The sequence below is a fragment of the Takifugu rubripes genome, chromosome 6 (genome assembly GCF_901000725.2).
Source record: "Takifugu rubripes chromosome 6, fTakRub1.2, whole genome shotgun sequence".
In the NCBI taxonomy this organism is placed as follows: Eukaryota; Metazoa; Chordata; class Actinopteri; order Tetraodontiformes; family Tetraodontidae; genus Takifugu; species Takifugu rubripes.
The window spans coordinates 12,864,027-12,879,876 of record NC_042290.1 but is presented as its reverse complement, the minus strand read 5'-3'; the positions used below and the strand labels follow the sequence as shown (position 1 = coordinate 12,879,876).

The window sequence follows — 15,850 nt, the reverse complement described above, 5'->3', positions numbered from 1 at the left end:
AACCCTAACCCCTAACCCCAACCCCTAACCCTAACCCTAACCCCAACCCCTAACCCTAACTCCCTAACCCTAACCCTAACCCCAACCCCTAACCCCAACCCCAACCCCTAACCCTAACCCTAACCCCTAACCCCAACCCTAACCCCTAACCCAACCTAACCCCAACCCCAACCCCTAACCCTAACCTAACCCCAACCCCAACCCCAACCCCTAACCCTAACCCCTAATCCTACCCTAACCCTAAATCCTAACCCAATTATTAAATATTACGTCTGATATCAAGCTAATTTAATTTGGCATTTAGGGGGTTAAAATGGCAGGGTTGAAAAAAGGAAAAACATCGCATATATCGTTTTTTTAAAAAAAAAAGCGATGCCACAGCAGGCACTATATAAGGGACGCAAGTTCGCAAAAAGGGACCATTTGCTTTTCAACCAGCGTATGGAACACATCGTCCACAGCCAATACAGCCAGCCAGCTTCTGGTTATTTAGTGTGCCCTACCTGAAGAAGACCCATAGGGGGTCGAAACGTCGTTTTTTGGCACACTCTTCCTTAGTTATTTAATACATTTATTGAATTTTGGTTTTATTTTACTTACCTTTTAAGAAAAGGGAGAAATTAAAGAAAAAAAAATACTTACCCTTAAAAAAATATTAAAATACTTACCTTTTTCCTTTCCTATTTTTTGGAAAGCGCTTTTATTTCAAAAACCTTTCTAAAATAAATAACTTTCCTATTTTTTGGAAAGCACTTTTAGTTCAAAAAACTTAGACTAACCCTAACCCTAAAATAAATAACTTACCTTGATTTATGGAGCCGGGTTGGACGGAGGTGCGCTATGGCAGGGGTCGCCAGCGTGCCCATCGTCAACAACAAGGATTTCAGGGTTATGGGAGGTCGGTTGGGAGGAAGGACCGTGCTTTCCCTGTCTCGTATGGGAGGCAGGGTACATTCCCCTACCCTAACCCCTAACCCCTAACCCTAACCCTAACCCCAACCCCAACCCCTAACCCTAACTAACTCTGATTAATTATCCCTCCCCCTATCTGATTCTGATTTCTAAATTGCCCATGGTCCTGTTCTCAATCCTAGCCTCATTATTCCAACCCAAACCGATGTCCCCATACCCAAAACCCAATCTAGTGCCCGCTAAGCCTTGTACCTATCAATCAAACCCACCTCAAACTAAGCCCACATTTAACTCAGCCCGCATACGGGAGAGCCCATAGGAGGTAGGGTACGAAAAATAGGACAAGTGCAGTGCCACATGGCCTAACGAGGCTAAGGAGAAGGTAGAAGTATAGGGAGGCAAAAGAGAGGAAAGGGAGAAATGAGGTTAAGGAAAGGGGGAGAACCAAGGAAAAGATGGCATGAAGAAGGAGAGGGGAGGAAGGGAAGGATGAAGAGAAAAGGTTAAGTTCAAAAGAGGGAAAAAGGAAATCAAAAGTAAAAATAAAAAGGAATAAAACAGGGGAGATGTTATAGGGAAACACAAATTCAATTAGAAACAGGGGAAACAACAAATACAAAAGATAAAATACAAGGGAAGGGAAGGAACATTTAAATTGAAAATAAAAAAACATGAAAAGCAAAAAGGGTTAGGGTTAGTATAAAAGGGGAAACGGAAATTAGAGACCTCAGAAGGCCCAAAGATTCGGAGTGAGCAACATCAACAAATTTAAATGATTAGGAAACAGGAGAAGGGGCAAAAAGCAACGGGACCATTTTTATGTTGACGGCCAAGGGGCCACCATATTTAAAAGATCAGCCCACCTGATGAAGGCCAAAACTGGCCGAAACGGCGCGGCACCAGGCTGATCGCAGCTAAGGCCATAAGAGCCTCAATTTTTGGAAACCCCACCACCTTAGGGTGGTGGACATTTAACTTTTGGGTGGGAGTCTCTGCCTGGGACCCCCTTGGATGGCCAGTGCATTACTTCCCAGGGGCTTCGCCCCAGGGGAAAGCCTAACCCTAACCCCAACCCTCTAACCCTAACCCTAACCCCTATACCCTAACTCTAACCCTAACCCAACCCCAAACCCTAACCTTAACTCCAACCCTAACCCTAACCCCTAACCCAACCCTCTAACCCTAACCCTAACTCCAACCCTAACCCCAATGCTAACCCTAACTCTAACCCTAACCTTAACCCTCTAACCCTAACTCCAACTCCAACTCCAACCCTCACCCTAAACCTAACCCTCTAACCCTAACTCCAACCCTAATGCTAACTCTAACCCTAACCCTAACCTTTCCTAACCCAGTCCTAATTCTGAACCTACCCATTTCAGGAATCCCCCCCCCCCCACCCCACACACACACACCCACACCTATCCTGCCTCTTATACCTTGTCCTTTTCTCCCTTCTAATATGACTCATGTTGACAGGTGGGAATTGGACTGGGAACTAACATGTGTCGGTCAGTGTTTGCCCTGATCACTCATAAAAAGCTACCCCTAACCTCTATCTTTTCTTAACCCTAAACCTGCTCTGTCACCTTTTGATTTCTCATCCACCTTAACCCTTAACCAACCCGATTAAGGAAATCAAAGAAACATCTTCATTAAAGTCCAACGATCCAGTTGCTATGATTCAACTGCCAGAAACATAAGTGGAGGTTGCTGTCACAGACTAGTCATAAAATAATGTGATATCCAGGTGCAAATGTTTAACATCCCTTTATAAAACATTTATGACTCCTGCTATAGTAATGAGCGTGCAAAAACATTTATTACCGTAACTTGTGTTCTAATTTCTTACATTTATTACACCACATTTGGTTCAATAATAAAAAACAATAAAAGTGAGGAATGGTACATTTAGGATGACAAAAATAAAGTAGGAGCTTCGAAGTGTACAATGCATAGATGTATACACGTATTAGAATACAGCTGATGGTTACCAGCAACTGTCCTGAATTTGAAAATACTTTGACAATGTTTATGACATTGAAAATCAATAGGCATAAAATACTCATCTCATTAGCAAGTGACTCTAAAAAGCAAAAAAAAAGCTGTTGCCTTAGAAGAAAGGTGAAATGAATACATCTGAAAGAGTAGAGTCATTTAAAGCTTCGATACTGTGCAGCAGATGAAACTGTTGGAACAGATAAGCATTAAAAGAGTGCAGTGACACAAATTCATCGCATTTTGAAAACTATACAGAATTTTCCCTCCTCCAAAAAACAAATCGCCAGAGAGAGGCACAAGCCTCAACGTTAAAACAAAGTTAGCCAGGGTAGAAACACATGCAGGATAAAAGAATGGAAGGGAGGTATCAGGAAAACTCTGCCAAAAACTGGTTGCACAGAGCTATAGAACTCTTAAAGTGAGAGTCAGGAACAATGATGTCTCAAGGTAGAACCTTAAAATCAACCATACCAACTGAGTCCAGACTAATTATTCCATCACCAATTTCCCATTTCTTTGAGAAAAAACACAACACAAACATTTTTACTATAGGGCTTATCAAAGTTACTATATCATCTGGACAAAGATGTGCCATGAGCTTCATTGTTCTATAAGACAGCAAGCAGGTGGGGAGTTCAACAAGCCTCATGGGCCAGGCTGTCCCGAAGCACACAACATGCCACGCTCCTCTTTACGGGCCCAGTCAAATGGATTTCCAAAGGAGCGCTTCCTCAGCATTGTCCTCACAAGGATCTGTACAAAATCAAGAGTGGACACGTCCCACAGGCTTTCAACACAAAGAGTAACAGAAATGGAACTGTTTAAAACTTCTCCGGCTTAGGGTTACTTGGTCTACAGGCAAATTCTATGCATCCAATAAGAGAATTCCTAAGAAAAAAGCTGAAAGTAAACACACAACGAAAGAATTGTTTGTTTTTTAGCTGATATGGCAGAAACAGAACAGTTTATTCATCTGAAGAAAAGTTTTCTTTTTGCAGTTTTTTTCAATCTCACCACTGTTGCCAGACTGGGAACATGTTTGACGGAGTTCTCCACCTCCTCCTCTGTTACCTCAATCAAAACACAACAATGGTCATCTTCAGGAGGAAGAGGCTCAGCACCATGCCTCGTCACCCACGGGTGAACCTGGGAATAGCAACTGTAACTGGTTAATCTAGTTGTAGAAACCACAAAATGTGACTAAAAAATGGTGAAAGAAAAGAATCACCTTAATCTGTGGGATCGAAATTCGGAGCTCTGGGTTTTTGTCCAGCATCCTCATCAACAGATCTTTAAGATCATCTGTCACATCGGGACTAAGGAAGACAGAATTAGAACTCGCACGAGGCAAATCAGGAGGTAATCAGATTAGTGAAAACAACTTACAGTTCAGGAAACTCCAGTAACTGTGTCTTGATTTTCTGATGAAGGCTGACAATGCGCTCATCCATGAAAGGACACTGCCACATAGGGAAAAAAATGTTCTTTGGACAAACCTGGAAACTACTAAAAAGATTCACACTCAAGAATGAAACCTCTGAGTTTTGGCATGAGAAACAAATATGTACTGATTCGTTTTGTTCATTGTGTCTTTCTGGATGCTATAGCTACAGAGAGAATAATGTAATAACACAACAGAATGACTTGAATCAAACAGGAAATCTGACAATCTCACACTGTCACTGAAAAACTCACCATTCCAAACAGGAAACAGTACAGCGTGACTCCCATGGCCCAAACGTCCAGGGCCTGCAACAATAGGAGCCTTTACTCAAGTTTTCATATTAGGTGACAGGTAAACTACTATCAGATGGATGAACAACCAAAGGGTTAGGGTTAGGGTTAGGGAGCAGAGTGGGTCAGGGTCAGGGAGCAGAGTGGGTCAGGGTCAGGGAGCAGAGTGGGTCAGGGTCAGGGAGCAGAGTGGGTCAGGGTCAGGGAGCAGAGTGGGTCAGGGTCAGGGAGCAGAGTGGGTCAGGGTTAGGGAGCAGAGTGGGTCAGGGTTAGGGAGCAGAGTGGGTCAGGGTCAGGGTTAGGGAGCAGAGTGGGTCAGGGTCAGGGAGCAGAGTGGGTCAGGGTCAGGGAGCAGAGTGGGTCAGGGTCAGGGAGCAGAGTGGGTCAGGGTTAGGGAGCAGAGTGGGTCAGGGTTAGGGAGCAGAGTGGGTCAGGGTTAGGGAGCAGAGTGGGTCAGGGTTAGGGTTAGGGTTAGGGAGCAGAGTGGGTCAGGGTTAGGGAGCAGAGTGGGTCAGGGTTAGGGAGCAGAGTGGGTCAGGGTTAGGGAGCAGAGTGGGTCAGGGTTAGGGTTAGGGAGCAGAGTGGGTCAGGGTTAGGGAGCAGAGTGGGTCAGGGTTAGGGAGCAGAGTGGGTCAGGGTTAGGGTTAGGGAGAAGAGTGGGTCAGGGTTAGGGAGAAGAGTGGGTCAGGGTTAGGGAGCAGAGTGGGTCAGGGTTAGGGAGCAGAGTGGGTCAGGGTTAGGGAGCAGAGTGGGTTAGGGTTAGGGAGCAGAGTGGGTCAGGGTTAGGGAGCAGAGTGGGTCAGGGTTAGGGTTAGGGAGCAGAGTGGGTCAGGGTTAGGGTTAGGGTTAGGGAGCAGAGTGGGTCAGGGTTAGGGAGCAGAGTGGGTCAGGGTTAGGGAGCAGAGTGGGTTAGGGTTAGGGAGCAGAGTGGGTCAGGGTTAGGGAGCAGAGTGGGTCAGGGTTAGGGAGCAGAGTGGGTCAGGGTCAGGGAGCAGAGTGGGTCAGGGTTAGGGAGCAGAGTGGGTCAGGGTCAGGGTTAGGGAGCAGAGTGGGTCAGGGTTAGGGAGCAGAGTGGGTCAGGGTTAGGGAGCAGAGTGGGTCAGGGTCAGGGTTAGGGAGCAGAGTGGGTCAGGGTTAAGGAGCAGAGTGGGTCAGGGTCAGGGAGCAGAGTGGGTCAGGGTCAGGGAGCAGAGTGGGTCAGGGTCAGGGTTAGGGAGCAGAGTGGGTCAGGGTTAGGGAGCAGAGTGGGTCAGGGTTAGGGAGCAGAGTGGGTCAGGGTTAGGGTTAGGGAGCAGAGTGGGTCAGGGTCAGGGTTAGGGAGCAGAGTGGGTCAGGGTTAGGGAGCAGAGTGGGTCGGGGTCAGGGTTAGGGAGCAGAGTGGGTCAGGGTTAGGGAGCAGAGTGGGTCAGGGTTAGGGAGCAGCGTGGGTCAGGGTCAGGGAGCAGAGTGGGTCAGGGTTAGGGAGCAGAGTGGGTCAGGGTCAGGGAGCAGAGTGGGTCAGGGTCAGGGAGCAGAGTGGGTCAGGGTTAGGGAGCAGAGTGGGTCAGGGTTAGGGAGCAGAGTGGGTCAGGGTTAGGGAGCAGAGTGGGTCAGGGTTAGGGTTAGGGAGCAGAGTGGGTCAGGGTTAGGGTTAGGGAGCAGAGTGGGTCAGGGTCAGGGTTAGGGAGCAGAGTGGGTCAGGGTTAGGGAGCAGAGTGGGTCAGGGTTAGGGAGCAGAGTGGGTCAGGGTTAGGGAGCAGAGTGGGTCAGGGTTCGGTGTAAAACATCAGTCCCATAATTAACACGTGGCTGTTTGACAGAGTGACAAGTGAAAAGAAACTACATAACATAGGTTAGGAGCACATAAAAATTCAATGTGTATGGCAAATATTTCAGATGAACAACTGTCCATCTATTTTGAAATTCAACTGTTCAAAGGGTCTGTGAATACAGCAGTAGCTGCTCTAACAAAGAACTACTCTACTTGTGTCACCTTTTCAATTAGAACATCAGCTCAGGTTGAAAAAAGGTTGACGTGTTTATTTGCATCTGTTCAACAAACGCCTAAGTGGGACGAGTGATTGACATGCTGTATGTAGAAAGAGCAATAAAGGGTGAAAGGTTTCAGCACTGACAGGCATCCTCTCACCTTTCCAGAGAAGTTAACCCTGTTTTCAGACAGTGCTTCTGGGGCTAGAAAGGCTGGTGTCCCCACTGTGCTCGTCAGGAGGGCATCAGTTCCCTCAAACTGGTTACTGACTCCAAAGTCTGCAATTTTGATGTGTCCATCTTCTCCCACCAGTAGGTTGGATGGTTTAATGTCTCTATGGATGATCCTCTGGTAATGAACTGTGTTGAGAGGAAATAGGGAATGTGATGGCATCACCAACAAAGGACATGTAACAGTAAACATGTTACACCTCCTGAATGCCCACATCTGTTGTCTAACCTCTAAACTTTACAAAGTCTTATCTGCATCATTTAAAGCTCACTGTGTCACCACTTTTTGAATGTGAACATGAGAGAAAACATTTACGATGTGAAAAATGGAGTGGTCAACGTGACTAGGACAGCTGCATAAATATATCCCATTTACCATGTCCACATTTGTCATACTAGTTAACATCATCACACAAATATTAATCTTAGAGAAAGATAACCAGAGTAAACACAAAATGCAGTTTTTAAATTATGATGACTTAATTTGTTAAAGGAAAAAATCCAACCAAACCTACATGACCGTCATGTAAAAAGAGCCCTACTCACGATATCCAATTCCCTTCAGTAGATCTTGGAAGTAAAAACGGGCCTGATCCTCACTGAAGGGTTTATCTGTTGGCACCTCCATTATTGGCCTGAATGTATACAACCACACAAATGAAACACACTCTGCTATAAAAAGATGCTCATCTCAACAACATCATTATAAGGTTAAAGTGGTTTTTACCCCTTTTTCACCAACTCAAAGACTGAAACAGAAAATAATTTAGATTACCACTTACAAAAAATGCCTTGAATTGTACAGCGTGTGTGTGTTTGTGTATATATGTACCCATGTAGAGATGGTCCTCGTTTGGATCATCTAAAACCTGAAAGTAAATAGAAAATTGTTTCCCGAATGTTCTGAACAATATGCCCAGGTGGAGGAAGGAGCAGTACCGCAGGTTGACCCTCGCACCATCATCAGACATGTATGAAAGGCATTTGCAGATTGGGTTCAACTTTTTCTCATAGTTTTGTAACAATAAAAGGCCCAAAAACATCCAAACCAACTAACCTCTACCAGCTTGACTACGTTAGGATGGTCCAGTTTTTTTAGAATGGCAATCTCTTGGTAGACTCGTTCCAGCGGACCTTTGGGTTGAGGGAGGCTTTCCGATGCAGCTTTAGCTCCTCGGGGGGGGGGGCGTCCTAGCAGCGAGAGTATGAGAAGTGATCCACGTAGGGTTGATGCTATTTCAAAGATCTAACATTGGAAAACAGACTCACGTGGAAACCCAGCCTGTCTCATCAGCCTCCTTTTTGACAAAACTTTCATCGCCTGTAGAGAGTCGAACCATCACCACAGCTTAACCAGAGCATAACCCAAAAAATTACATGAATGATTAAGTTTAAAAATGCATGTTTATTTTACAACCAAGTTCGCTAGACTCAAGTGACCACTCATATATTTAAGAGGCATTGAATTAATCCCCATATCAAAAATAGACAGATTTCCTACAGCAGTATCCAACAGAAAGCCACTGAGTCCAGTGCTAGGGTTAGGGTTAGTAGTTAGGGTTAGGGTGAGTAGTTAGGGTTAGGGTTAGTGGTTAGGGTTAGGTTACTATGTGTCTGCCTCACATAGTAAGTGTTGTCATCTTCATTGTAGGCCAACTTGACGACACCATAAGAGCCCTGAAAGAAGAATCGCAGATGAAGCACTTTTTCACATCAAGACACAAATTCAAAGACACAACAGACCAAAAAAAAGCTATTTGTTACAAAGCCGAAAAAAATCATTCCATGTCACTCAGGTTTAAGTAAAAAAAAAAAAGCCCAAGTACTTTTTTTTTTCTAATCACTATCAATCAGTCAGTCACTAATTGCTGATCCTTCTGCAGAAATCATCTGAGATATCCTGATTTAGACAATGGACCCAGAAGCCTGGTTCAAGATCTACTTTGCAGAAGGACTCAGATTAAAGGCACAGACTCCACAGCGACATACACCCCTAACCCTAACCTAACCTAACCTAACCCTTAACCCTAACCTAACCTAACCCTTAACCCTAACCTAACCTAACCCTTAACCCTAACCTAACCCTAGACTCCACAGCTACATACACCCCTAACCCTAACCTAACCCTTAACCCTAACCTAACCCTAACCTAACCCTAACCTAACCCTTAACCCATAACCCTAACCTAACCCATAACCCTAACCTTAACCCCAGACTCCACAGCTACATACACCCCTAACCCTAACCTAACCTAACCCTTAACCCTAACCTAACCCTTAACCCTAACCTAACCCTAGACTCCACAGCTACATACACCCCTAACCCTAACCTAACCCTTAACCCTAACCTAACCCTAACCTAACCTAACCCTTAACCCATAACCCTAACCTAACCCATAACCCTAACCTTAACCCCAGACTCCACAGCTACATACACCCCTAACCCTAAGCTAACCCTTAACCCTAACCTAACCCTAGACTCCACAGCTACATTAACCCCTAACCCTAACCTAACCTAACCCTTAACCCTAACCTAACCTAACCCAATCTGCATATTAAACTGCAGTATTAGTGGACTTCACTTTAAAGTTAAGTTACTCCAGATCTCACTCAGTGAAATATTTAATGTGTTCAAAAACAGATTAGGATAGTAAGAACAAGATCTAAAATACCAAATACTATACAGTGATCCCTCGCTATATCGCGTTTCATCTTTCACGGCTTCGCTGCTTCACGGATTTTTTCGCTTAGCAGCCATGGTGAGAATGGCCACTGAACTTCAGCGCACGGCACAAGAATGGGACCCTTTGATGAGTCGTTCATTGCAGTTCTCAAATATAATCGAAGGTGGCATATCCGTTTATAAAAATCTTCTTGCTCAGAAAAAGAAAGAGCGCCAACAACTACCCATAACAATGTTCTTCTCTGGGAGAAAGACTCCTGCGCCTTCAGTAGAAACAGACGCTCCAGCGGAGCGGAGTCAGGACGAAGAGGCTCAGCTGGGACTGGAATACACCCGTGACAATGTTTCCAACCTTGTATTACTAGATTAAAATTATTGTTTTAAACAAATTTTGGGCTTTAAAACAGGTTTTGATTTCATTCTATAGTTCAGTATTGCATTGTAAAATAAAAATAAAAAATAAAGCTGACTACTTCACGGATTTCACTTTTCGCGTGTTATTTTTGGAACGCAACTCCCGCGATAAACGAGGGATCACTGTATAATATTATAAAACAAGTAGAGCAAAAAGTCAACTGCATGTTTCTTTACCTTTCCGATCTCATCTTTCAGTTTGTACTGGTTGAGTTGGACACAGTCCTTCAAGAAAAAGCAGGAAACAGGCTCATTTAAACACATCAACACATATTTTAACAGACCGGTCATAGCAAGTATTCATCAGCAGCATTGATAAAGGCTATTCATTAGTAGTAGGACCATTAGAAGTGGATTTGCTTTCCTTCAAAAGCCATCAGACTGTTCAAATCTAGAGGTGTTATACAGTTTCCCCATCATGTGCAATACAGACAATTTTTATCAAATTAAAATGTGCATGGTAACTATTTCATTTATTTATACCAATATCTATTTGTAATTCATTGGCTTCTAATTGTCACATTTGTGATAATTTCATCCCATGTCACGACATGCAACTTTTGGTAACTATGGCAATTTAACAACCTTAAACCTTACGACAAAGACAAGAGCACTTCACTAGACTTTCATCACACCATTTGCTCTGTATTCAATGGTTCAACAACATCCAGGTTCCGGTGTCAAGCACCTAATTATTAATCTCTTTACGTATAGAGCACTTTTTAAGCCAGAATTTTAAGGTGCTTGACGGTTCATATATATTCCAAAGAAATGGGTTACGCGTATTATTCCCAAATTAACCTTGAGGGCAAAAGCCTGCTAACCTGTAGTCTTCAGCCTCAGCCATGGGACAAGAGTAGCCACACCTGAAGATGTTTGACTCACTTTAATAACTAGGGGCCAATAAATATGTTTTACTTGAAGTCTAAAATGGACAACCAGCCGGGGAGGGAGGCCAAGATGGGGGTGCAGCAATATAGTTTGTCTCTGAGAAATGCTGAATTAGTTTCTAATTAGTTTGAGGTGACAGAGGGACTGTTGGCGGAGATGGGACAGATTTTTCTTAGCCTTCGCCTCTAAAACAACAACCAAAGAGACAACATATTGGAGGCAAAACTACACCACAGACCTGGTTGAGAACATTCACTGACACGACGTGTAGCTGTGAATGTGCGGTTTCATTAGCCAACATCTAATGATGGGAATATTTGTTAACAGTTTACTGAATGAATTGACAATTTTGCAAAATGCCCATAGCTTTTTTTATATTTGATTAAAAATACATTAAAAAATGATGTATTTTATAGTTACAGTTGTTTACGAGTTTAAAACGTAATCTACCATTTATTATTCCACAACGTAGAGACATGACTTTCTAATCAGATGCTTCCAAGAAACACCAGGATGTTGTCAGTGCAAACGTAAACCTTAATGGCAGTGATGTCCAATATGCGTCCATTGGAAATTTCAGGTTATATTAAAGGAAAATTATTTACAGCTCTCCATAACTGACCCTAAAGGAAAGCAGAGGTGACTGAAACTGCAATCAGACTGTAATTCTGAGGGTTCTACATGGAGAACATCCAGTAGACTGCGGGTTCTATGTTCTACCAAGAGGTGAGACCTTACCTGTGTTAAGACAGCCTCAACATTTGTGCTGCTATAAGACAAATGCAAGACAAACAATAATGGTGCATTGAGAATGAGGAACCTAACCCAGAGATGAAAGAAACCCTGACTTGTAGAACCAGAGTGGCAAACAGCTTTCTTCCTTGACTCTACCTGCAGGTCTGTGATGGAAACACTGTGTGACTCCACCGTAGGCCTGCGTGGCAGACGTGGAGATGTGTGTGGCGAAGTAATGGGCGAATATGGCAGTGAGGGGTAGATGTAGCGGCCGCTGAGACCTGCAGAATTGCAAGGCGATGCTGTCGTTTGGGAACGCTCCTGCAGAGATAACTTCCTATCTGAAAGGTTTAAACGACCCCTCTGTTCAGTGACATGGGGGAGGAGTGCCGCTGGCTGACACATTGTATGAGAGAGCAGGTCACAGGATGAGTTCCTCAAGGATGATGCCAAAGACGAGGCGGCTTCAGCAGTCTCACAGCTGTCCATCTCTTCTTCCTGTTTGGAAAATCTAAAGTTAAAACAGAGTTTCTTCAAAGTCAAAATTCTACACTCGATCATTACAGGTTATTCGTTGTGATTTCATACAAATATGAATGTAAAACTGACTTTTACAGACAACGCCTGAATATGCCGTAGTATGTTGAAATTTGAAAATATTAATATTCAATTCAAATTCATTAAATAAGTATCTGTTCCAACCCAGTGTCACCACAGAGCAAGCAACATTGGCAGAAAAAACCTCCCTTTAACAGAAGGTTAGCGGGACTGGTCCCATATGGTCTCATTTGACTATATGGGACGTGTAAAGGAGGAAGGCAAAGAAAAAGAACACATACATTATATGTGCAATTACAGGCAATAATATTTGTTCTGCTTAGGACTGAAATGCAAAAACTGGGTGGAGGGAGTTCACTATGTAGCCCAGGAGACAGGGTCAGGGTCAGTTAGGGTTTAGGGTTAGAGTTAGGGTCAGGGCTAGGGTTAGGGTTTAGGCCTAGAGTTAGGGCTAGAGTTAGGGTCAGGGTTAGGGTTTAGGGTTAGAGTTAGGGTTAGGGCTAGGGTCAGGGTTAGTGCTAGAGTTAGGGTCAGGGTTAGGGCTAGTGCTAGAGTTAGGGTCAGGGTCAGGGCTAGGGCTAGAGTTAGGGTCAGGGTCAGGGCTAGGGCTAGAGTTAGGGTCAGGGTTAGTGCTATAGTTAGGGTCAGGGTTAGAGTTAGGGTTAGGGCTAGGGTCAGGGTTAGTGCTAGAGTTAGGGTCAGGGTTAGGGCTAGTGCTAGAGTTAGGGTCAGGGTTAGGGCTAGGGCTAGAGTTAGGGTCAGGGTCAGGGCTAGGGCTAGAGTTAGGGTCAGGGTTAGTGCTATAGTTAGGGTCAGGGTTAGGGTTAGGGTTTTGGGCTAGAGTTAGGGTCAGGGTTAGGGCTAGGGTCAGGGTTTAGGGTCAGGGTTAGGGTTTTGGGCTAGAGTTAGGGTCAGGGTTAGGGCTAGGGTCAGGGTTAGGGTTTAGGGTTAGAGTTAGGGTCAGGGTTAGGGCAAGGGTCAGTGTTAGGGCTAGGGTCAGGGTTAGGGCTAGGGTCAGGGTTAGGGTCTAGGGCTAGAGTTAGGGTCAGGGTTAGGGCTAGGGTCAGGGTTAGGGTTTAGGGCTAGAGTTAGGGTCAGGGTTAGGGCTAGGGTCAGGGTCAGGGTTAGGGCTAGGGTCAGGGTTAGGGTTTAGGGCTAGAGTTAGGGCTAGGGTTAGGGTTTAGGGCTAGAGTTAGGGTCAGGGTTAGGGCTAGGGTTAGGGTTTAGGGCTAGAGTTAGGGTCAGGGCTAGGGTCAGGGTTAGGGCTAGGGTTAGGGCTAGAGTTAGGGTCAGGGTCAGGGCTAGGGTCAGGGTTAGGGTTTAGGGCTAGAGTTAGGGTCAGGGTTAGGGCTAGGGTTAGGGTTTAGGGCTAGAGTTAGGGTCAGGGCTAGGGTCAGGGTTAGGGCTAGGGTCAGGGTTAGGGTTTAGGGCTAGAGTTAGGGTCAGGGTTAGGGTTTAGGGCTAGAGTTAGGGTCAGGGTTAGGGCTAGGGTCAGGGTTAGGGCTAGGGTTCTGTGTACATAAATGGTGGGATGAGACTTGGCCTCTAAGGAAGTGCCATATCATTTTTACAAGAAATGTCACAATAAAGACATTTCATCCAAAGGAGGTAAGATTTGCTCTTCGGGATTAAGGTGTTTTAACTTTTTGCACTATTAAAATACCCATTTTAGTTGATAGCATTTGTTCATAGAGTAAAACAAGGTAATGGCTATATTCATCAATGCTCCTACCTCCCCTGCTTTAGCTTCTTCAGGTGGCCTGCTGGATTCATACTCAGTGATCACAATGATGGATTCTATGGGATCTGTTGAAGGTATCTCAGGGTGACTCTGAGCTCGTGGAGGACAGCTGCACAGTAAATCTGGCAGAGGCTGCGCGGGGTGTGCTGTAGATCCATGAATGCTGCAGGAATTTGGGGGCTCGGCAGAGGTCCAGGGGGTGACTTGGCAGGGAAACATGGTTCCTCTTCACAAAGACTGATGAAAGGCAATCCATTAGTGGAGACGCTGAGCTGAACCTTCATCCAAAAAGCCCAGAAAAACAACACAAATGCTCAACATTTCAGTTATGTTTTTTGGGCGAAGCTCTAAATAGTGTCTGAAGTTTAATGACTGATGAATTTGACGTCACAAGTGAAGAAATATGCCCATACAAAAATATTCCTGAATTAAGAGACATCACAGCTGAAGACACAAGTGGTGGCTAAAGCCAAACACTGGGCCAGTAGAACCTGCGCCCTTCGTAGGCTGTCACTTTTCCATCATAGGAGCTTACTTGTGTATCATTAGACACATTTACATAGACAAAGATAACGGGAATAACTGTTAATGATGAGAGGACATTTTGAACCCAAACACATTCATTCACGTCAGGTAAAACCTTCCGTTTATCTAAACCTATATGTTCTATCAGAAATGACTTTTTCTTAACTTTGCTTAGAAATGGGGTTTCATATTCATGGCATAGACTAAATAAAACGCGCATGTGACACGTTAGAAATGTACGTTTTACCCATTTGATCGTGGCGCTTAATAATTCTTCAAAATCTACATGTATTGCATTTAAATCAGAAAGTTTAAAATCATCAGAAAGCCGCGAAATTACTGTCATATTTCCATTAAGCCATTTACAGTAATATTGTAATTGATTAAAAACTTGAAATTTAATAAATTGTCAAAGCTTTTCTGATCATCTCGATATGAAGTTATATTGCAAAATGAAAACATCTATATCGATGTAGGTGAAAATGTTGTCGCCGCCTTAGCTTGAATCACTGCCAGCTGTCGAACACACATCTCCTCTAACCCTAACCCAAAAGATCCAGGCTGAAATTAAAAAAGGTTCCTGTAGCAACAAAACACTTGCCCCATGCGGGAGCAGCCAGCGTACCTGGACGTGCTGCACACACCTGCAGCACCGCGAGCTTCTGGCGTTTTTCTGGCGTTTAGCCCACGACCCTTTGCTAGCTAGAGCTTGCTAGCAGTGTCGCTTTGGCCACCGACCATCACCGTGGTGTTGAAGTTGTCCGTCTGTGAACGTTGGTCCTGGACTTCCCACGACAAGGTGCAAGTTTTCGTCCCGTGTGAACATTAAACTGATGCGTGGAGGATAAAAGTGGGCTAGCAGCTATGCTAACTCACGACCTCCAAAATTCTGAACACTGCAAGAAGCGTCAATAGCTAAATGGCGACCCCTGTGGTGGAACGGTGAACTGCAGCACGAGGACGAACCATTCTTCAATTTCTTGCCAGTTAAGAAATCGTTTAAATTTAGTCAAAAGATGCAATAACGTTCATGGATAAATTCTCTTGCGGGACTAATAAAGCCTATATCTAAACATTTAAGTGTCCCTGCTTATATATTATCTCGTGCTCCTCAATGCTATTAACAATACTCCTTTTATTGTATGTGGCTTTAGTCTTTATGTAATTACACGTTTCAACTTGGAAAGATAAGACTTCATCCAAGATAGTGACATTCCCAACTCATCATTGTGGGATTATTTTGGCTTTCCAAAATGCCAAAAGCTCCCATTTTGAAGTAGATGGATTATTATGGAGAGGATCAAAAAAGAACTTATTTGTAACCTTATCAAAGACGAACTTTCATTGTAAATTGTTTAAACTATTGCCAAGACGTTTGCCAAATGTTTTCCATTTAAGGGATTTCAACATGAAGAAAAGGAAGTGGAAAATTGAATTTAGGTGTAGCTAAGCTCCTAA

The 15,850-nt window shown here is 44.2% G+C and overlaps 1 protein-coding gene across 3 annotated transcripts; it reads right to left on the bottom strand.

Moving 5' to 3' along the window:
- Positions 1-2,715: 2,715 nt before the first annotated feature.
- On the bottom strand, positions 2,716-15,828 carry LOC101067210 (calcium/calmodulin-dependent protein kinase kinase 2-like). 3 transcript variants are annotated; one of them, XM_029837522.1, is made up of 16 exons: positions 15,018-15,828; positions 13,859-14,145; positions 11,725-12,066; positions 10,120-10,167; positions 8,470-8,523; positions 8,116-8,167; positions 7,904-8,037; positions 7,679-7,715; positions 7,574-7,595; positions 7,393-7,481; positions 6,776-6,975; positions 4,609-4,662; positions 4,300-4,373; positions 4,142-4,229; positions 3,928-4,059; positions 2,716-3,666 (listed from the first exon to the last, which is right to left on the bottom strand). In XM_029837522.1, the coding sequence occupies exons 2-16, from the start codon at positions 14,084-14,086 to the stop codon at positions 3,559-3,561; spliced, it is 1,662 nt and encodes a 553-aa protein (XP_029693382.1). In that variant the 5' UTR covers positions 14,087-14,145; positions 15,018-15,828; the 3' UTR covers positions 2,716-3,558. The 3 variants fall into 3 exon arrangements, with proteins under 3 accessions (XP_029693382.1, XP_029693384.1, XP_029693383.1); XM_029837524.1 differs by having other exon boundaries at positions 13,859-14,104; XM_029837523.1 differs by having other exon boundaries at positions 15,037-15,828.
- Between the last annotated feature and the right edge of the window lie 22 nt (positions 15,829-15,850).

What these genes read in the sequence shown, in the direction of transcription:
- LOC101067210 (XM_029837522.1), bottom strand. Translation starts at nt 14,086, where the DNA reads ATGTTTCCCTGCCAAGTCACCCCCTGGACCTCTGCCGAGCCCCCAAAT. An exon ending in CGAGGACCATCTCTACATGG is followed by an intron (nt 7,596 to 7,678) that starts GTACATATATAC and finishes TTTCTGTTTCAG; the next exon opens with TCTTTGAGTTGGTGAAAAAG. An exon ending in TTCCCAGTCTGGCAACAGTG is followed by an intron (nt 3,667 to 3,927) that starts GTGAGATTGAAA and finishes GATTTTGTACAG; the next exon opens with ATCCTTGTGAGGACAATGCT.